Source organism: Mobula hypostoma, chromosome 4, assembly GCF_963921235.1.
Source record: "Mobula hypostoma chromosome 4, sMobHyp1.1, whole genome shotgun sequence".
In the NCBI taxonomy this organism is placed as follows: Eukaryota; Metazoa; Chordata; class Chondrichthyes; order Myliobatiformes; family Myliobatidae; genus Mobula; species Mobula hypostoma.
Genome location: NC_086100.1, coordinates 28782863 through 28805399, shown reverse-complemented (window position 1 = coordinate 28805399; position 22537 = coordinate 28782863). Strand labels below are relative to the sequence as shown.

General features: G+C 43.1%; 1 protein-coding gene across 1 annotated transcript in view; it reads right to left on the bottom strand.

Annotated features, from left to right (window-relative positions):
• The window catches only part of LOC134345080 (collagen alpha-5(IV) chain-like), a 217380-nt gene that overhangs the window by 21453 nt on the left and 173390 nt on the right, over window positions 1-22537 (bottom strand). The window contains exons 34-37 of the mRNA XM_063045211.1: window positions 13407-13514; window positions 12285-12466; window positions 12108-12171; window positions 7628-7702 (exon numbers count right to left, since the gene is read on the bottom strand). Coding sequence (XP_062901281.1) covers window positions 7628-7702; window positions 12108-12171; window positions 12285-12466; window positions 13407-13514 — 429 coding nt within the window. The remainder of the gene's footprint in view (window positions 1-7627; window positions 7703-12107; window positions 12172-12284; window positions 12467-13406; window positions 13515-22537) is intronic.

Here is a 22537-nt window from a genome sequence, read left to right as displayed (position 1 = left end):
ACATCCCCTTTATCTATCCTACTTGTAATCTCCTCAAGGAATTTCAACAGGTTTGTCAGGCAGGATTTTCCCTGAAGGAAACCATGCTGACTTTGTACTATCCTGTCCTGTGTTACCAAGTACTCCATCACCTCATCCTTAACAATTGACTCTAACATCTTCCCAACCACTGAGGTCAGGCTAACTGGTCTATAATTTCCTTTCTTCTGCCTTCCTTCTTTCTTAAAGAGTGGAGTGACATTTGCAATTTTCCAGTCCTTTGGCACCATGCCAGAGTCCAATGTTTTTTGAAAGATAAATTTTAATACCACCACAATCTCTAATGCTACCTCTTTCAGAATCCTAGAGTGCAGTTCATCTGGTCCGGGTGACTTATGTACCTTCAGGTCTTTCAGCTTTTTGAGCACCTTCTCTCTTGTAACAGTAACTGCACCCACTTCTCTTCCTTCACACACTACAATATCAGGCATACTGCTAGTGTCTTCCACAATGAAGACTGATGCAAAATACTCATTTAGTTCATCGGACATCTCCTTGTTCCCTGTTATTATTTCTCCGGCCTCATTTTCTAGTGGTCATATATCCACTCTCATCTCTCTTTTATTTTTTACATACTTGAAAAAGCTTTTACTATCCACTTTGATTTTATTTGCTAGTTTGCTTACATATTTCATCTTTTCCTATCTAATAATTTTTTTAGTTGCTTTCTGTAGGTTTTTAAAAACTTCCCAATTCTCTATCTTCCCATTAATTTTTGCCTTGTTGTGTGCTCTTTTTGCTTTTACGAGATTTTTGACTTCCCTTGTCAGCCACAGTTATACTATTTTTCCATTAGAGTATTTTTTTCATTTTTGGAATACAGACCTTCCTCATTTTTCCCAGAAACACATGCCATTGCTCCTCTGCTGACATCCCTGCCAGCAGCTCCTTCCAATTTACTTTGGCCAACTCCTCTCTCACACCACTGTAATTTCCCTTACTCCACTGAAATACTGCTACATCAGACTTTACTTTCTCCCTATCAAATTTCAAGTTGAACTCAATGATATTGTGATCATTGGTTCCTAAGGGTTCTTTCACCTTAAGCTTCCTAATCACCTCCAGTCATTACATAACACCCAATCCAGTATAGCTGATCCCCTAGTAGGCTCAACGGTGAACTGCTCTAAATAGCCATCTCTTAGGCGTTCAACAAACTCACTCTCGAGATTCATTACCAACCTGATTTTCCCAATCGACCTGCATGTTAAAATCTCCCATGACTACTATAACATTGCCCTTTTAACACGCCTTTTCTATTTCCTGTTTTAATCTGTGGTCCACCTCCCAGCCACTGTTGGGAGTCCTGTATATAATTGCCATCAATGTCCTTTTACCCTTGCAGTTTCTTAACTCAACCCACAAGGATTCAACATCTTCCGATCCTATATCACATCTTTCTACTGATTTGATGCCATTCTTTACCGGCAGAGCCTCTGTCTACCTTCCTAACCCTCCGATACAACGTGTAACCTTGAACATTCAGTTCCCAACTACAACCATCCTTCAGCCACGATTCAGGGATGGCTACAACAACATATTGGCCAATTCTGCTAAACTGTATTTCTCCCCAGATTCTGTTAACTTTCCTGGGGTGAATATGATGAAACAATAATAGCAGAGATATGAAATATGCGAAGTGAAAAATTCAACTGAGAGCAAGTCTGATTATAGCAGAGTGAAAGTAAAGAATGAAAAAGAAAAATATTCTTTCTAGTGTCACATGTCTTGGGATACAAATTATTTTCAGATTTTGAAATTGGTTCCTTCTATGTTGTAACTAACAATTTGAGACTGCTATCTTTATACTCAAATTATTCAAACATCTTCTGAACAAAAGGGTACTGAAAACAGCGTTGAATCTTCATGACACCACTTCCATTCATTCTTATACCCACACAACACACAATTATTTCTTTTCTGTTCATCAACCCATTTCTATCAATGCTCCCACTATGCCTTTCATAGGTTAGACTCACAGGTATATCTTTCTACCATGTCCCAGGACATACTGCATTCTGGTCAATCTTCAACACATCTGCCTCCAGTCTTCTTGGTAACCCAGGCTGCTCATACATTTCTAAATGGCAATTAATTTCATCTCAATAGTATATTTTGAGCTGCGTGAGTTGCACTATTATCTCTCTTTGCATATCTTGTTCCAGTTTTACATGTTCTCACATGAATTGATGATGAGATTAAGAGTAAAAGTGATGAAAAGAGCCTTCTGGAAAGGTGGCATTCTTGGTCGCAGCAGGTTCTCCAGGTCCAACCAGTGGTGTAATTGTTTGTCCTTTATGTTCTTCTTATGATTGCAAGACGCTGCTGGATACCAAGAACACCAAATAGTGCTGGTCTTCCCCACTAGAGAGTTGCTGGGTAGCGGCAGAGCCCAGCATGGGCTTGTTGTGTACTGTGTTGTCTTCCGCTGCGGCCACGCAGGGAAGAAGACGTTGAAGGCAGTGCATGGAGCTGGTGCTCAGTCCAACAAAAGGTGCAAATGACTGTCTTTGACATTTCATCTGTGATCACAAGACCCTGTAGAACATTGGTAATGTTGTATACTGTAAGTTCGGTTCATTGGTTCATTGTTGAGACCGATGGCAGGGGGACAGGGGGAGCTGCATAGCCTGCCAAGGGGTTTCGGCTCGAAACATCGAATGTGCTTTTTTCCATAGACGCTGCCTGGCCTGCTGAGTTCCTCCAGTGTTTTGTGTGTGTTAGCTGCATGACTTTGGTGATTGTGTGGGCCAGCCCCTCACGCTGTGATGTCACCCATTGCAGCTGCCCAGAGGAGAAGACACCAGAGGCAGTGTGGGAGAGAGTAGAGGTGTGGTGGGCACGCTGGAGTCCATGCTGGTTTAGGGGCTGCCCACCTCCCCTTCCACTGGTGCTGCTCTATAGTGTTTACTTGGGAGAAGGGAAGCTAGATTACCTTTGTCTGCAGCTACAACAGCGCTTCACGAGGAACTGCTGTGTGCTTGTTCTTGTAGAAACGTGGCTCCAGGTCAATATCCCATGCACCATCAATCTGTAGGCCATGACACTCAGGGAACTGGGCTATATGTTTTTTTTTTGGTGAATGTATGATTTTCTGCGATCATAACCATAAAACATAGAAACAGAAAACCTACAGCACAATACAGGCCATTCAGTGCCGAACATGTACTTACTTTAGAAATTACCTAGGGTTACCCATAGCCCTCTATTTTTCTAAGTTCCATGTACCTAACCAGGAGACTCTTAAAAGACCCTATTGTATCCACCTCCACCACCGTTACCAGCAGCCCATTCCATGCACTCGCCACTCTCTGCGTAAAAAACTTATCCCTGACATCTCCTCTGTACCTTCTTTGAAGCACCTTAAAACTGTGCCCTCTCGTGTTAGCCATTTCAGCCCTAGGAAAAAGCCTTTGGCTTTCCACACAATCAAAGCCTCTCATCATCTTATACACCTCTATCAGGTCACCTCTCATCCTCCGTCGCTCCAAGGAGAAAAGGCTGAGTTCACTCAACCATACGTCACCCTCATCCATGGGAAATGTTACTTGATCAGTGTGGTAATTCCATTTTGCACCCCAGACAATTTGGTAAATGAAAGCACACTAGTAACTGCACACGTTTTAAATAAGTAAAACAGTTCTAAAATATAGAAACTGTTAATCAAATAAAGCAGTCTAAAGACACTCATCAGGTGAAGCAGCAACTGCTGAAAGAGAAACAATGCAACTTTTCAGTCCAAAGACTTTACAGAATGTTGACAACAATTTTTTAATCTAAAGTGGGAGTTTTGCTTCCCTTTCTATGATACTGCCTGACCAGATGAATACTTCCAGCAATTTCTGTTCCTCAGATTTCAAGCATCTGCAGTTTGGTTTGCATATTCCAACTAAGGCTGATTTCTGCTGTGTGATTTGCCTGAAGGGAAACTATGCAAGTGAAGTCTTATTTGTCATTGGATACGTGGCAAGTAAAAGAGTAACACAACAATGTCAAACATGACAACCAAGGCCATGCATTTATCTCAAGGGGAATAGAATATAAAAGCAAGGAGATAATACTGAACCTTTATAAGACACGAGTCAGGCTGCATTTGGAGTACTGTCAACAGTTTTGGGCTCCATATCTCAGAAAGAATGTGTTGTCTTTGGAGTGAGTCCAGGGGAGGTTCTCGAGGATGATTCCAGGAATGAAGGGGTTAACAAATGAGGACCATTTGACAGCATTGGGCCTGTACTCACTGGAAATCAGAAGAATATGGGGGAATCTCATTGAAACTTACCGAAGGTTGGAAGGACTAGATAGGGTGGATACGGAGAGGACGTTTCCTATGGTGGGGGTGTCCAGAACTAGAGGACACAGCCTCAGAATTGAGGGGTGACCCTTTAAAACAGAGGTAAGGAGGAATTTTTTAGCCAGAGTATAGTGAATCTGTGGAAAGCTCTGCCACATACTACAGTGGATGCCAAGTCCATGCGTATATTTAAGGCGGAAGTTGATCATTTCCTGCTTGGTCGGGGCATCAAATGATATGGCAAGAAGGCAGGTGTATGGGGTTGAGTGGGATTCACAGACATCCCACCTCTCCTGGAAGTTCCCGGAGTCTCCCACATATTAATAGTGGCTCCCTGATGCCCGCAAATTATGTGCAATATCCCGGAAATCAATTTTTTTGAGAGCGAGCAAGCGCGAGAGTGAGAGAGAGAAACCAAGAGAGAGTGAGCGCGAGAGCGACCCCAAAAGAGGGAGAGAGAGAGCGCAAGAGAGCGCGCGCACGTGCGCCATGGCAGAGTGTTCCAAGAAAGAAAATATAAAACGTACATCACCCCAGACTACACTAAAGTGTACCCCTGCCTAATAGGGGTCAAAATAATGACAGTGTTGCTCGCTGCACTGTTTGTAACAGTGACTTTTCTATTGACCATGGTGGGTTAAGACTGTAAAAGACATGTTGAGGTGAGTTTAACAGGTATCATTCATTCATTAGCATAGCTAACGTTATTTAGACTAGCTGGCTAGCTGCTAAGGAGCTGCTCTATTGCAGACATCCCACCTCTCCCAGAAGTTCCGGGAGTCTCCCGCAAATTGATGGTGCTACCTCCCTGAAGTGAGTTTCTGCAGGGAGGGATGTCTAGATTCGGGATCAGCCATGATGGGATGGCAGAGCAGATTTGATGGGCTGAATGGCCTAATTCTGCTCCTATGTCTTATGGTCTTATGAGAAAATCTGCAGATGCTGGAAATTCAAGACAACACACAAAATACTGGAGAACCTCAGCAAGCCGGACAGCTTCTATGGAAAAAAGTAAACAGTCAACGTTTCGAGTTGAGACTCTTCATCAGGGCTCAGTGTATTTAAATACACAACAATGCATTTAATATCGATAAACCAGCTAGACAGAATATAGAATATAAAACGGTGCTACATAGTACAGGCCCTTTGGCCCTCAATGTTGTCCTGACCTTTTAATCTACTCCACGATCAATCAGACACCTCCCTTCTGTATAACTCAAACACTCCTATTTAATTTCATCCATATGTCTAGCTAAGAGACTCTTAAATGTCCCTGATGTATCTGCCTCTATCCCCACCTCCAGCAGCGCGTTCCTGGTGTCCCTAGTGTATCTGCCTCTATCTCCACCCCCAGCAGTGTGGTCCAAGTGCTCACCACTCTGTGTAAAAAAAAACCTCCGATATCTCCCATCAGCTTAAAAGGAAGTCCTCTAGTGTAGGCCATTCTGCCTTGGGAAAAAGGAGCTGGCTAGCCACTGTGTCTATTCCTCTTTTAATCACATACACCTTCATGAGTCACCTTTCATCCTCCTTCAGTCAAAAGAAAAAAGGCCTAGGCCAGAAAAATTCTCACCGGAGGTAGAGGTAGAGGAACCAATGTCAAGGATAGAGGTTTCTAAATGACAAAGAAGATGGTGAAGGTGGCAAAATAATAAAGGTGAATTTACAAGATGCAGAGCAGGAGGACATGCCTGGTGTGGGCTGGAGGACACTTCCAGCCTGATCTACATGGCATTTCACAATTCCTACATTCTTCTGTCTACGTTCTGCGGCCTATCGCTGTGCCCGAGCTCTCTCTCTCTTTCGATAATGCTACTGAATGTTACTGAGCTTTCTGCCTATGGATTTTGGACTATGGACTATACATTTTTTTCAGTCCTATGGCTTTTGTATTTTGTCTTTCCTCAAGTTCTTTCTCGATGTTTCTTTGTACGGGGGAGGGGGATTTGGAGGTTGATAGTCTTGGTCCATTTCATGTGGGGGGAGGGGGTTGGGGGCAATGTTCTTGATGTGTTTTGTGCATGGGAAGTTTGATGATCATGTTGATGGGTTTGTTGTTTCTCTCTGAACTGACTGCCATGGTTTTTTTTCTTTGTTTCATGGCTATCTGGAGAAGAAGAATCTCAGAGTTGTATACTGCATACATACTTTGATAATGAATGAATCTTTGAATCTCTGAACTCTTTGATGGATCCCATTCACGCTCCCAGACAACTTTGTTAGCAGCTCATCCTCATGGTCACCCCAATTTTACCCTATCAGAGAAATCCTCCTTCCCAGCAGTTACTTTTCACACACCAAACAAGCTAATTTTCTCAAAAAGTATTTTAAAAATGTCTGAAGGTGCTGGAAATCTAAAACGGGAACAGAAAATCAGCCGGTCAGGAATAGAGTTAATGTTTCAGGCTGCAGACCTTTCATCAAAGGGAAGTTGGGCATATTTTCCCTCCTTACCCATTCTGATGAAGAACCTTTGGCCTGAAAAGTTGACTCCATGATTTTGTGTTTTAATACAGACAAAGCCACTCATTTCACAAAGCACTGGAAGAACTCAGTGGGTCAGGCAGCATCCATGGAGGGAAATGGACAGTCAATGTTTCAGGCTGAGATTCTCCAGTACCCTAAATCTGTCTACCCATTCTATGACTCTCATCATTTTGTAGACTTCTGTCAGGTTGCTCCTCAAAAAGCTCCAGAGAAAATAATCCAACTTTGCCATGCCTAATGGCAAACACACCCCGATCCAGACAACGTCCTGGTGAAACTCTTCTGTACCTCCTGCATAAATGAGTTGGACATGTGATTTCAAAAGTTGCTGGTGACACCAAATACAAAGGTGCGGCAGACAGTGACTAGGGCAGTTAACAGACCGTTCATGGTCAAGGACATGGAGCCACAAGAAACAGATAACATTTATTGCAGAAATGACGAACAAAGAGGAAGAAAGAAATTAAACTAAAAGACATAGACCAAAAAAAGTTTACAGGAACAGAGATTAATAACTATTCCATGACTTTCCACAAGAAATTTTATACCTGTCCACTAAATTTTTGATGGAAAAAGCAGAGAAAGTTTCAGAAAATGAAACAGCACCAAAGGTTTCAAATGTTTCTCGGGGGCCTCTCTTATTTTTTCTTCAAAGTTGCAACAAGTAATTGGGAGAAACAGTAATAGCGCTTCACACACGGAATCAACATTAAGTTCAGTTAATGTCAGATTTAAATGCCGAGCTGAGTTGTCAGTGAGCAGTGTCCAAAAGCAGGAGATGATCACTCTCCGAAAGGTAAACATTACCTGAATCTCCAGGGTCGCCAGATTGTCCCTTTGTACCAGGAGATGGCGGCATAAGAATAGATTCGCCTATGTCTCCTGTTGAAAGATGCATTGACAGTTTATTGTCAGAGGAAATTTATTATAAAATGGACAATTATAACACAGGAGATAAATAATTCTTCTTTCATTGCTCTTTATAAGAAAAGTGCTCTTTTGTCCCTATTTTCAAACTCCTGTTAAACTTTATATCTTCCTTCCCATTATTGTTATCTGCTATTTACTACTTCAGATGAAAATTTTAAGTTCAGTAGATGTAATAATGCAGATGGCAACGCTCTGGTGAACATACACCAAGATGGCACATTATGTCTTCTTTGGCCCATGATGTTTTGCCAGCCTTTTAACCTTTTCCATGATAAATCTAACCATTTCCAATTACACAGCCCATAACCCTCCATTTTTATTATATCCATATGCCCAGAGTCTTTTATATTCCTATTATATCTGATTCTATCAGCACACATGGCAGTGTGTTCCAGATGCTTAACACTCTGTGTGAAAAAATAATACCTCTGATATCTCCTCAGACTTTCCTCCTCTCACCTTAAACAGATTGGTATTGGGAAAATGATGTTGGCTGTCCACTCCAGCTATGCATCCTACAATCTTACACAGCACTATCAAGTCATCTCTCACCCATCTTCACTCCAAGGTCTTTCATTGATTCTATTTGTTGTTTCAATAATATTTTAATAATATTTGAGTTACCTCATATATATATAGTTTGATTATGCATTTTTGTTTGTTAAAATAATGCATTGCAGGTTATATGTAAAAATGCGCTAAATGCATATCTCATCATGTTATCATGTGATAAGTACGCACCTCGCTTGAAGTAAACTGAAAGTTAGACTCACAGTTTGGACTCCCACATATTCCTTTGAATTAGTTCAATGCTTTTAAGTTAAAGGGCATAACACTATTGTGCTTCTTTGCACCTACTGTGAATGCCCGCAAGAAACTGAATCTCAGTGTAGTATATGGTGACATATAATAAATAAATTTACTTTGAACTTGAATGAGAAAAGCCTAATTCACTCAGCCTTCCTTCACAAGACATGTTCTCTAATCCAGAGAAGTTAGAGAAATCTCCTCTGCACCCTCTCTAAAGCTTGTACAGCCTTCCTGTAATGTGATGACCAGAACTGGAGACAATACAAAGTGTGATCTAACCAGAGTTTTATAGAGCGGTAGCATTACATTACAGCTTTTGAGGTCAATCCTCCTACTATTGAGAGCCAGTATAATTATTACCCACCCTATCAATTTACCGGCCCATCCCTCACCTCCAGCTCTGACATCCTGACCTTTCCAACCCGGCCCAGGGCTTAAATCAGCCAAACAGCGGGTCATTTCTTGTTTCTGGACCCGGGCCCTGCTGCTTTGTTATGCTCTCGGGCCCAGGTCCTCCTGTCTCGATTCGGCCCGTACCCAACCTTTTCAACCCGGCCTGGAGCTTAAATCAGTCAAGCATCAGCTCATTCCTCACTCCCTGGCCCGGGGCACCGCTGTCTTGATTTGGCCCGTACACACCATGCCGCAACCATCCTGCATCTTTGAAACTTTCACACCGCAATAATGCCAGGTTGTACAGACAGTTCAAAGCTTAGCTCCGAAAGGAAAGTTACAAGCTATTGACGATGGTGATCGTTGTCCAGAAAAAGTATGATTAATAATGTAGCTAGTAGATTTGTTTGCCGCCTATAAGCCATCACTGTGTTTCACCAATGCCATCGTGAACTGGAAGCATGACTTGAACCAGAGACTCCTTTGTACCTCCACACTGCTAAGAATCCTGCCATTAACCTTGTTTTCTGCCTTCGGGTTCAATCTTCCAAAGCCTACCACTTCACACTTTTCCAGCTACTACTTCTCAGACCAGATCTGTATCCTGACTATATCCCACTGTAACCGCTGACAATCTTCTACACTATCCAGAACATCACCAACCTTTGTGTCAACTGCAAACTTACTAATCCACCCAGCTATTTCCTCATCCAAAATTTATAAAATCAAAATATATAGGGATCCCACTCTGAACACCATTAGTCACTAACTTCTAGGTAGGATCCAACCAGCATCCTCTCTGACTTTCTACCATCAGGCAGAAGACTCCAATGCATAAAAACAAGGACAGTCAGGATGGGAAACAGTTTCTTCCCTCAGGCCATGAGGCTTCTGAACTCCTTGCTGTATTCCAAGTGTCACTGGTTAATCTGTTCTGTACCTTAAAATGTTTAATTTATGCACTTTAGTTTGTTTATATATGTGTAATCCATTTGGAGATTTCATCCTTACTTTCATAACTGATTGTGTGTTATGTGTACTATAGTGCTTTACAACCTGGTTCAGAGAAACTTGTCTTCTTTGATGGTATACATGTGCATAGTTAAATGACAATAAACTTGTCTTGATTTGACTTGTATACGCTCCATCAACTACCACCCTCTGCCTTCTGTGAGCAAGTCAATTTCAAATCCACACAGCCGGGTTTCCTTGCAACTTTCTGGATGAGCCCATCTTGGGGAGCTTTGTCAGATGGCTTACTAAAATGAATATATATCACATCCATCGCTCTACCCTCACTGATTTGTTTTGTGGCCTCCTCAGTTAGTGTATTAGTGATATTTATTTCATCTATTTATTTAGAGATACAGTGTGGAAGAAGCCCTCCTGTCTCTTTGGGTCACAACACCCAGCAACCCCCTGACAACCCCAGTTTAACTGTAACCTAATCACAGGACAATTTACAATAACCGATTAACCTACCTGGTACATCTTTGGACTGTGGAAGGAAACTGGCGGACCCAGAGAAAGTCCATGCATCGTGCGGGGAAGACATACAGAGACTCCTTATAGACAACACTGGGACTGATCTCCAAGCTGCGACACCCCTATCTGTAATAGCGTCTCATTGACCACCATGGTCACACAGCTCACTTGGGGGACATCCCCAAAAGCATAGGAAGACAAGAAAATAGGAGAAGGCGTAGGCCGCCGGGCCCCTTAGCCCTATTTCTCCATTCAATAGGATCCTGGTTGATCTACCCCCAGCCTCAATTCCTTCACTGCCAGATTCTCATTACCCCCAATTTCCTGAGATCAAATCTTTATCTTTTTGAAATTAATCTTTACCTTTCAGAAATTAATCTACCTCCAACTTAAAACATTTAATCATCGAGCCTCCACAACTTTCAAGGCTGGAGAATTTCTGACATTCACTACCTCTGTGAGGAGAAATATCTATGTACTTTCTTTTAAATGACTAGTCCCTTATCTTGAAATTACATCCCCTCGTTCAAGACTCTCCCACTAGTAAAAATATCTCAACTTAGGATCATGCCCCTTGGGATCCTATACATCTCATTAAGTAACCCTTCATTCTTCTAAACACCAAATAAAATGAATTTATGAATATCTACTATCCAGAAACTTGAATCTTTAAGATTCCAGATCATGCTCACTTGGAGCTACAAATGCCAAGTAACTGAAACTTGCAGCTTCCATTCAGTGAATGTTAGCTACATGGGATGAGAGTACAATTCATAGTGTACAGGAGTGAGATACCATTTAGTTGAGTAGTCTCGCAGCAACAATCTTGCACTCAACATCAGTTAGACCAAAGAGACGATTGTGAACTTCAGGAAGGGCAAGACGAGGAAACGTAAACCAATCCTCATAGAGGGATCAGAAATGGAGAGAGTGATCAGTTTCAAATTCCTGGCTGTCAGTATATCTGAGAACCTAACCTGGATGCAACATATTAATGCAGCTATAAAGAGACAAGACAGCAGTTATATTTCATCAGGAGTCTGAGATTTCATTTGTCATCTGAAACACTCGAAAACTTCTACGAATGTGCTGCAGAAAGCACTCTGACTGTCTGCACCATCATTTGCTACAGAGGGACTACCACACAGGATTGAAGTAAGTTGCAGAAACTTGTAAAATTAGTCAGCTCCATCATGGACACTAGCCTCCATAGTATCCAAAATATCATCAAGGAGTGGTGCCTTAGGAAGGCGACGTCCATCATTAGGGATCCCCACCACCCAGGACATGCCCTCTGCTCATTGTTACAGTCGGGAAGGAGGTACAGGAGCCTGAAGGCACACACTCAACAATTCAGGAACAGCTCCTTCCCCTCTCTCATCGGATTTCTAAATGGACATTGAACCCATGAACACTAGCTCACTACTTTTTTTAGTTTGTTACTTTGCAGTACTTATTTTAACTTAACTATAGACTTACAGTATATATTCTTAATGTAATTCAGTTTTTTTTTCTCTACATCTGTTTATTATGTATTTCATTGTATCACTGTGGCTATGTTAACAAATTTCATGATATATGCCGGAGATATTAAAGCTCATTCTGATAGCCTTAGCAGGAACCAACACAATCACTGAAATATTTTGGGGAACTAATGATGCACACTTACCTTTTGCACCTTTACAACCAGGATTCCCTGGTAATCCGGGTATCCCACATCCTCCATTATCACCCTAGGTACAAATAAACCACAGTGTGAGATCATCTCAAGTCTATTGAAATGCATTGGTTTGATGCTATAGCAAAATAAATCTGATGAAACAGTTCTATTGAATCAAAGACTTACTTTCTCACCCTTCATTCCGGGAAATCCAATGATACCAATTTCACCTTTTTCTCCCATTAAGCCCTGACGTCCAGCTGGACCCATTGGTCCAACAATTCCAGACAAGCCTTTCCTGGGGCCTGGTAAGCCAGGCCTTCCAGGGTGTCCAGGGGTCCCTGGAATTCCAGGAAATCCCTTGTCTCCTGAAAAAGTTATCATGATGTTTTAGTGAAGAATATATGAAACAAACCGCCCTTGTGCTCAGGAATCCAGAACACTATTGCACAGTGCTGCAGCAAAGGTTCAACAGAGGAGAGATTCAATCCCACAATATGGCAGCGGCTCTGTTCAGAAGAGCTGGCTAGCAATAGTCCACACTCCAGTCCTGACTTGCCCACCTGACCACTGCAGTATGGAGCTACTTAACATCTGGCCTCCCCGAACTTGGCCCTAATGCGATCTTACTGAGCTGAGCGAAGCACCTTATGCTTGGTTACTCCACTGAGTGCAGCTTAATGCACAGTGCGAAGCTGGGTTGAAGTTCCAACGCAGAAGCAAATGCATGTTGAACTCCATTTCCACAATTTAATTCCAAGATGGAATTTCAGAAAATAAAGAGGACAATGTGAACATGCCACGCTATTGTGCTTCACGTGTTGTCAAGGATGAATTTGTACCACAATTCACTTTCAAACTAATGTTGAAAGTGATAAAAGTAAGTGTGTGATTGGCATGACAAGGATTTTGTCTCACTTGAATCATTGAACAGTGGCGTTCCTGCAATTCCTGAAAGGACGATTGTACCTCATTTTATAACCATGTTTGGGTACTTATGAAGGACTTCTGCTCACAGGCCATGGAGTTAAATCTCAGACAGGGTCCTGAAGGCATGGTGGTATTTCCTACAAGATCCTAGGCCAGATGTCTGTACTTCCTAGGAGCATTGCCATTGCCATTGTCCAGAGTAGCTGCAGATTCAGACCCAGACCCAAACAGCCAAGGTTAAGCCTGACCATCTGATTTTGTTGAATTCCGTGTCGTTCATGAGTTAGAGGAATCAGTTCCACCATTTACCCCCATCGCTAGCTAAATAGTCCTCTAGCCACAGGCTAGAAAAGTAATAAAGTTGCAGTCTCTCCTCACCTCTTGGCCCTGTAAATCCATGTTCACCGGAGGGGCCTGAAAATCCACGGTCACCTTTTATGTAAATGATATTTGGCGTTGACATATCTCCTGGCTCCCCAATTTCTCCTGAAACAAAACCATCGTTCCTTTCCTATTAGTGTTATTTAAAATATTCCAGTAATGTTAGTATTCAGATAACATCTTTCAAAATCTCAGCACAAGATAAAGCACTGAATGAATTTCCATTCTTGCACTAGGTATTCTCTTGGGGCATTGTGCATAGTGTCATCCCCGAACAGCAGTTTCAATATCTAACTGTACATGAGTGTAAAGAATCCTACTGTAATCTGAGCTAGATATTCCGTCTTTGGGTACTCATCTCTCTTTTTAAATGTGGTTTGGATAAGTTGGAGTGTGATAAGATTTGTTGAACTGTTTGCCTCTCAGGCAGCAAGTAGATAAACTCAGCAAGGGCTTACTCATTTCACTCAAAACTCACAACTTGCCTACGTGTAATGTCACACACTAATAAACAAGTTACTCACACATATTGCTTCAATTGAAAAATACAACAAGCCATGCAGAACAGGAACCAGCCCTTCAGCCCAACTTGTCTATGCAGACAACTTGAGTTTCGGGGCGGGACCCTTCATCAGAACTAAAAAGGAAGGGGAAAGATGCCAGAATAAAAAGCTGGGAGAGGAGTTGGGGAAGGAGGACGAGCTAGAAGGTGATAGGTAGAGCTAGCTGGGGGCAGGAGGATGAAGTAAGAAGCTGGGAAGTGATAGGTGGAAGAGTCCGTGCCTGCTTGAACCAGTCCCATTTGCCCGAGATTGGCCCATATCCCTCTGAACCTTTCCTATACACCAAGCCTTCTGGGTCTGGTAAAGGCAGCATCTCTAGGAAGAGGTACAGTCGACGTTTCAGGCTGAGACCCTTCGTCAGGACTAACTGAAAGAAGAGCTAGTAAGAGATTTGAAAGTGGGAGGGGGAGGTGGAGATCCAAAATGATAGAAGACAGGAGGGGGAGGGATGGAGCCAAGAGCTGATAGCGAGTCTGAGTCAAAATGTGGTCGAAAAGTTGAAGAGCCGAAGAAATTACAGATGGGGAGCAGTGAGAGATGGTTTCACTGAACTCCCGTCGAAGAGAGGATCTAAACTTCTTCATACAGATGGTGAGCAGTGAGAGATGGTTTCACTGAACTGAGTGAGAGATGGTTTCACTGAACTGGTGAGACATGGTTTCATTTCTTTGGCTCTTCAATTTTTCAACCACATTTTGACTCAAACTCGCTATCAGCTCTTGGCTCCATCCCTCCCCCTCCTATCTTCTCCTATCATTTTGGATCTCCCCCTCCCCCTCCCACTTTCAAATCTCTTACTAGCACTTTCTTCAGTTAGTCCTGACGAAGGGTCTCGGCCTGAAACGTCGACTGTACCTCTTCCTAGAGATGCTGCCTGGCCTGCTGCGTTCACCAGCAACTTTGATGTGTGTTGCTTGAATTTCCAGCATCGGCAGAATTCCTCGTGTTTGGGTCTGGTAAAAATCTGCCCCAGCAGCTTTCTGCCAAGTCATATGTTTAAATCAAATTTTATGATTGTCTCTTTATAGAAAGCAGTACCAGTCTACAACAAAGTTATTGGTGAAGCATACTGATAGGGTTTTCCTGGATAAAAACTATGGGTGTCTCTCACTTACCAGGATCAGCTACAAATTGCTCACTGTTTTTCATTTCAACAAAGTATGAAGTTATGAAAATGTTATGTTCTATCATAGACTTATTTTCTTTACAGAAAGCAGGGGCTGTGCTCTAACCAAGGTTTGAGCAACACACTATATGCAGCAGGCCAGGCAGCATCTAAAAAAATGAATAAATCATTGACATTTCATGCCAATACCCTTCATCAGGACTGGAAAGGAAGGGGGAAGATGACAAAGTAAAAAGGTCGGGGGGGGGTGAAGGAGGACAAGATATATAGTGATAGGTCAAGCCAGGTGGATGGGGAAGTGGGGAGGGGGGAATAAAAACCTGGGAAGTAAGGAATCTGATGGGAGAGGAGAGTGAACCTTGGGAGAAAGGGAAGGAAGAGGGACACCTGGGGGAGGCAAAAGGCAGGTGAGAAGAAGAAGAAAGAAGCCAGAGTGGGAAGTAGATGAAGAGGGAAAAAAAATTAGCAGAAAGAGAAATCGATGTTCATCCCATCAGGTTGGAGGTTACCTCGACAGAATATGAGGTGCTCCCCCTCCAGCCTGAGAGGTGCCTCATTGTGGCAGAAGAGGAGGCCATGGTCCGACAACATGGAACAGGATTCAGTATAATTGCCTTACTTTTCAGATCTATTCTTCTAGAAATAAATATTGCTTGTACAGTTTGTGTTTTTTTTTGCAATCTTGCTAACCCGAGGCCAGTCTTTTAATCAACGATGCATCCATCTTCCCCTCAGCCATTCACTTTTCGAACCAACGAGCAACACTCCGGCCACTTCCATCACATTGTTCTAATTGTGTTCTGTCTTGTACACAATTGTATATAATCTATGTTTAATTTGGTTTTCCTGTGAATGACACTTATATGATACTCCATGCCTGAACACGTTGCTACGAGTAAGTTTTACACTGCATAGATGCATATGACAATAAACATAACTTGCACTTTAGATTCTAAGATCACCTTACCCTTGTACCCATGTAGATTTGCAGCTTCTAAACATTAAGTGACCTCTCTATTTCTGCCAAAGTAAACACCTCATGTTTGTTGGCATTGAACTCGATTGACAAATATTTACTCATTCTGTATGTTAAAAAAAAATTAGCTTTATCTGTACCTGTATATGGAAACATACCACAGAACGTGTTGTTTGCATCAAATCAGTGATTGTACTGAACAGTTCACTCGTGTCACCTGCTTCTGGTGCTAACAAGCATGCCCACAGCTTACTAACCATAACCATACGTCTTTTGAATATGGGAGGAAACTGGAGCACTCAGGGAAACTCACGCTATCACAGGGAGAACGTACACACTTCTTACAGGCAGCAGTGGGAATTGAACCCTGATCTTACAGCTGACACTGCAAAGCGATTAGGCTAACCAGTGTGATATTGTGTTGAATTTGCCTTTTCACTATTCTACCCTCTCACCAATCCTGGCAGGAAGGTTTGCAAAGGCTATTGGGGGGAGTTTAAACTGGAACTGCTGGGGGTGGGAACCGAACTGAAGTGACGGAGAAAAGGGAGGTTGGTTCACAAATAGAAAAAGCTTGGAGACTGTGCGAAAGGGAGGATAGGCAGGTGATAGTGAAGGGACGCACTAAGACCGATGGTTTGAGACGTATTTATTTTAATGCGAGGAGTATCATGAATAAAGCGCATGAGCTTAGAGCGTGGATCAGCACTTGGAGCTATGATGTTGTGGCCATTACAGAGACTTGGATGGTGCAGGGGCAGGAATGGCTACTTCAAGTGCCAGGCTTTAGATGTTTTAGAAAGGACAGGGAGGGAGGCAAAAGAGGTAGGGGCATGGCACTGTTGATCACAGATAGTGTCATGGCTGCAAAAAAGGAGGAAGTCATGGAGGGGTTGTCTATGGAGTCCCTGTGGGTGGAAGTTAGGAACTGGAAGGGGTCAATAACCCTACTGGGTGTTTTTTACAGACAACCCAATAGTAACAGGGACATCGAGGAGCAGATAGGGAAACAGATTCTGGAAAGGAGTTACAATAACAGAGTGAGGGGATTAGATGGTGTGGAGTTTGTTAGGTGTGTTCAGGAAGGTTTCTTGACACAATATATAGATAAGCCTACAAGAGGAGAGGCTGTACTTGATCCTAGGGGGACCAATATCCTGGCAGGGAGATTAGCGGGGGCTACTGAGGTGACTTTAAACTAGAATGGTTGGGGGGTGGGAATCAAATTAAAGCGGCTAGGTGTGAGGAGGTTAGTTCACAACAGAGGGATGGGAACCAGTGCAGAGAGACAGAGGGGTGTAAAGTGAGCGTAGAAGCAAAAAGTACAAAGGGGAAAAGTAAAAGTGGCAGGCCGACAAATCCAGGGCAAGCATTAAAAAGGGCTAAGAGAGTTGTAAAAGAGTGCCTGAAGGCTTTATGTGTCAATGCAAGGAGCATTCGTAATAAGGTGGATGAATTGAAAGTGCAGATTGTTATTAATGATTATGATATAGTTGGGATCACAGAGACATGGCTCCAGGGTGACCAGGGATGGGAGCTCAACGTTCAGGGATATTCAATATTCAGGAGGGATAGACATGAAGGAAGGGGAGGTGGGGTGGCGTTGCTGGTTAAAAAAGAGATTAACGCAATAGAAAGGAAGGACATAAGCCGGGAAGATGTGGAATCGATATGGGTCGAGCTGCGTAACACTAAGGGGCAGAAGACGCTGGTGGGAGTTGTGTACAGGCCACCTAACAGTAGTAGTGAGGTCGGAGATGGTATTAAACAGGAAATTAGAAATGTGTGCAATAAAGGAACAGCAGTTATAATGGGTGACTTCAATCTACATGTAGACTGGGTGAACCAAATTGGTAAAGGTGCTGAGGAAGAGGATTTCTTGGAATGTATGCGGGATGGTTTTTTGAACCAACATGTCGAGGAACCGACTAGAGAGCAGGCTATTCTGGACTGGGTTTTGAGCAATGAGGAAGGGTTAATTAGCGATCTTGTCGTGAGAGGCCCCTTGGGTAAGAGTGACCATAATATGGTGGAATTCTTCATTAACATGGAGAGTGACGTAGTTAATTCAGAAACAAAGGTTCTGAACTTAAAGAGGGGTAACTTTGAAGGTATGAGATGTGAATTAGCTAAGATAGACTGGCAAATGACACTTCAAGGATTGACGGTGGATATGCAATGGCAGGCATTTAAAGGTTGCATGGATGAACTACAACAATTGTTCATCCCAGTTTGGCAAAAGAATAAATCAAGGAAGGTAGTGCACCCGTGGCTGACAAGAGAAATTAGGGATAGTATCAATTCCAAAGAAGTAGCATACAAATTAGCCAGAGAAAGTGGCTCACCTGAGGACTGGGAGAAATTCAGAGTTCAGCAGAGGAGGACAAAGGGCTTAATTAGGAAGGGGAAAAAAGATTATGAGAGAAAACTAGCAGAGAACATAAAAACGGACTGTAAAAGCTTTTATAGATATGTAAAAAGGAAAAGACTGATAAAGACAAATGTAGGTCCCCTGCAAACAGAAACAGGTGAATTGATTATGGGGAGCAAGGACATGGCAGACCAATTGAATAATTACTTTGGTTCTGTCTTCACTAAGGAGGACATAAATAATCTTCCAGAAATAGTAAGGGACAGAGGGTCCAGTGAGATGGAGGAACTGAGCGAAATACATGTTAGTAGGGAAGTGGTGTTAGGTAAATTGAAGGGATTGAAGGCAGATAAATCCCCAGGGCCAGATGGTCTGCATCCCAGAGTGCTTAAGGAAGTGGCCCAAGAAATAGTGGATGCATTAGTGATAATTTTTCAAAACTCGTTAGATTCTGGACTAGTTCCTGAGATTGGAGGGTGGCTAATGTAACCCCACTTTTTAAAAAAGGAGGGAGAGAGAAACCGGGGAATTATAGGCCGGTTAGCCTAACGTCGGTGGTGGGGAAACTGCTGGAGTCAGTTATCAAGGATGTGATAACAGCACATTTGGAAAGCGGTGAAATGATCGGACAAAGTCAGCATGGATTTGTGAAAGGAAAATCATGTCTGACGAATCTCATAGAATTTTTTGAGGATGTAACTAGTAGAGTGGATAGGGGAGAACCAGTGGATGTGGTATATTTGGATTTTCAAAAGGCTTTTGACAAGGTCCCACACAGGAGATTAGTGTGCAAACTTAAAGCACACGGTATTGGGGGTAAGGTATTGGTGTGGGTGGAGAATTGGTTAGCAGACAGGAAGCAAAGAGTGGGAATAAACGGGACCTTTTCAGAATGGCAGGCGGTGACTAGTGGGGTACCGCAAGGCTCAGTGCTGGGACCCCAGTTGTTTACAATATATATTAATGACTTGGATGAGGGAATTAAATGCAGCATCTCCAAGTTTGCAGATGACACAAAGCTGGGTGGCAGTGTTAGCAGTGAGGAGGATGCTAAGAGGATGCAGGGTGACTTGGATAGGTTGGGTGAGTGGGCAAACTCATGGCAGATGCAATTTAATGTGGATAAATGTGAAGTTATCCACTTTGGTGGCAAAAATAGGAAAACAGATTATTATCTGAATGGTGGCCGATTAGGAAAAGGGGAGGTGCAACGAGACCTGGGTGTCATTATACACCAGTCATTGAAAGTGGGCATGCAGGTACAGCAGGCGGTGAAAAAGGCGAACGGTATGCTGGCATTTATAGCGAGAGGATTCGAGTACAGGAGCAGGGAGGTACTACTGCAGTTGTACAAGGCCTTGGTGAGACCACACCTGGAGTATTGTGTGCAGTTTTGGTCCCCTAATCTGAGGAAAGACATCTTTGCCATAGAGGGAGTACAAAGAAGGTTCACCAGATTGATTCCTGGGATGGCAGGTCTTTCATATGAAGAAAGACTGGATGAACTGGGCTTGTACTCGTTGGAATTTTGAAGATTGAGGGGGGATCTGATTGAAACGTATAAGATCCTAAAGGGATTGGACAGGCTAGATGCGGGAAGATTGTTCCCGATGTTGGGGAGGTCTAGAACGAGGGGTCACAGTTTGAGGATAGAGGGGAAGCCTTTTAGGACCGAGGTTAGGAAAAACTTCTTCACACAGAGAGTGGTGAATCTGTGGAATTCTCTGCCACAGCAAACTGTTGAGGCCAGTTCATTAGCTATGTTTAAAAGGAAGTTAGATATGGCCCTTGTGGCTACAGGGGTCAGGGGGTATGGAGGGAAGGCTGGGTTCTGAGTTGGATGATCAGCCATGATCATAATAAATGGCGGTGCAGGCTCGAAGGGCCGAATGGCCTACTCCTGCACCTATTTTCTATGTTTCTATGTATGTTTCTATCCAGTATTTGGGAAATGAACCTGTTCAGGTGTCAGGTCTCTCAGTGGGAGAGCATTTTGGAGATAGTGATCACAATTCTATCTCCTTTACCATAGCATTGGAGAAGGATAGGAACAGAGAAGTTAGGGAAATGTTTAATTGGAGTAAGGGGAAATATGAGGCTATCAGTCAGGAACTTGGAAGCCTAAATTGGAAACAACATGCGGAAGAAATGTGGCAAGTGTTCAGGGGATATTTGTACGGGGTTCTGTATAGATACGTTCCAATGAGACAGGGAAAAGATGGTAGGGTACAGGAACCGTGGTGTACAAAGTCTGTTGTAAATCTAGTCAAGAAGAAAAGAAGAGCTTACAAAAGGTTCAAAAAACTAGGCAATGATAGAGATCCAGAAGATTCTAAGGCTAGTAGGAAGGAGCTTAAGAATGAAATTAGGAGAACCAGAAGGGGCCATGAGAAGGCCTTGGCGGACAGGATTAAGAAAAACCCCAAGGCATTCTACAAGTATGTGAAGTGCAAGAGGATAAGACGTGAGAGAATAGGACCAATCAAGTGTGACAGTGGAAAAGTATGTATAGAACCAGATGAAATACTGGAGGTACTTAATGAATACTTCGCTTCAGTACTCACTACGGAAAAAGATCTTGGTGATTGTAGGGATGACTTGTAGCAAACTGAAATGCTTGAGCTTGTAGATATTCAGGAAGAGGATGCGCTGGAGCTTTTAGAAAGCATCAAGTTGGATAAGTCACCGGGACCGGATGAGATATACCCCAGGCTACTGTGGGAGGAGAGGGAGGAAATTGTTGAGCCTCTGGTGATGATCTTTGCATCATCAATGGGGACAGGAGAGGTTCTGGAGGACTGGGGAGTTGTGGATGTTGTTCCCTTATTCAAGAAAGGGAGTAGAGATAGCCCAGGCAATTATAGACCAGTGAGTCTTACTTCAGTGGTTGGCAAGTTGATGGAGAAGATCCTGAGAGGCAGGATTTATGAACATTTGGAGAGGCATAATATGATTAGGAATAGTCAGCATGGCTTTGTCAAGGGCAGATCGTGCCTTACAAGCCTGATTAAATTTTTTGAGGATGTGACTAAACGTATTAATGAAAGTAGAGCCGTAGGTGTAGTCGTTATGGATTTTAGCAAGGCTTTTGACCCCATGCAAAGCTTATTGTGAAAGTAAGGAGGCATGGGATCCAAGGGGACATTGCTTTGTGGATCCAGAACTGGCTTGCCCACAGAAGGCAAAGAGTGGTTGTAGATGGGTCATATTCTGCATGGAGGTCGGTGACCAGTGGTGTGCCTCAGGGATCTGTTCTGGGACCCTTACTCTTTGTGATTTTTATAAATGACCTGGATGAGGAAGTGGAAGGATGGATTAGTAAATTTGCTGATGACGCAAAGTTTGGACGCTTTGTGGATAGTCAGAGGGCTGTCAGAGGTTACAGCGGGACATTGATAGGATGCAAAATTGGGCTGAGAAGTGGCAGATGGAGTTCAACCCAGATAAGTATGAGGTGGTTCATTTTGGTAGGTCAAATATGATGGCAGAATATAGTATTAATGGCAAGACTCTTGGCAGTGTGGAGGAAAAGAGTGATCTTGGGGTCCGAGTCCATAAGATACTCAAAGCTGCTGCGCAGGTTGACTCTGTGGTTAAGAAGGCACACGGTACATTGGCCTTTATCAATCGTGGGATTGAGTTTAAGAGCCAAGAGGTAATGTTGCAGCTATATAGGACCCTGGTTAGACCCCACTTGGAGTACTGAGCTCAATTCTGGTCACCTCACTACAGGAAGGACGAGGAAATCATAGAAAGGGTGCAGAGGAGATTTACGAGGATGTTGCCTGGATTGGGGAACATGCCTCATGAGAAGAGGTTGAGTGAACTTGGCCTTTTCTCCTTGGAGCGATGGAGGATGAGAGGTGACCTGATAGAGGTGTACAAGATAATGAGAGGCATTGATTGTGTGGATAGTCAGAGGCTTTTTCTCAGGGCTGAAACTGCTAGCACGAGAGGGCATAGTTTTAAGGTGCTTGGAAGTAGGTATGGAGGAGATGTCAGGGGTAAGTTTTTTTATGCAGAGAGTGGTGAATGCATGGAATGGGCTGCCGGCAGCGGCGGTGGAGGCAGAAACAGTAGGGTCTTTTAAGA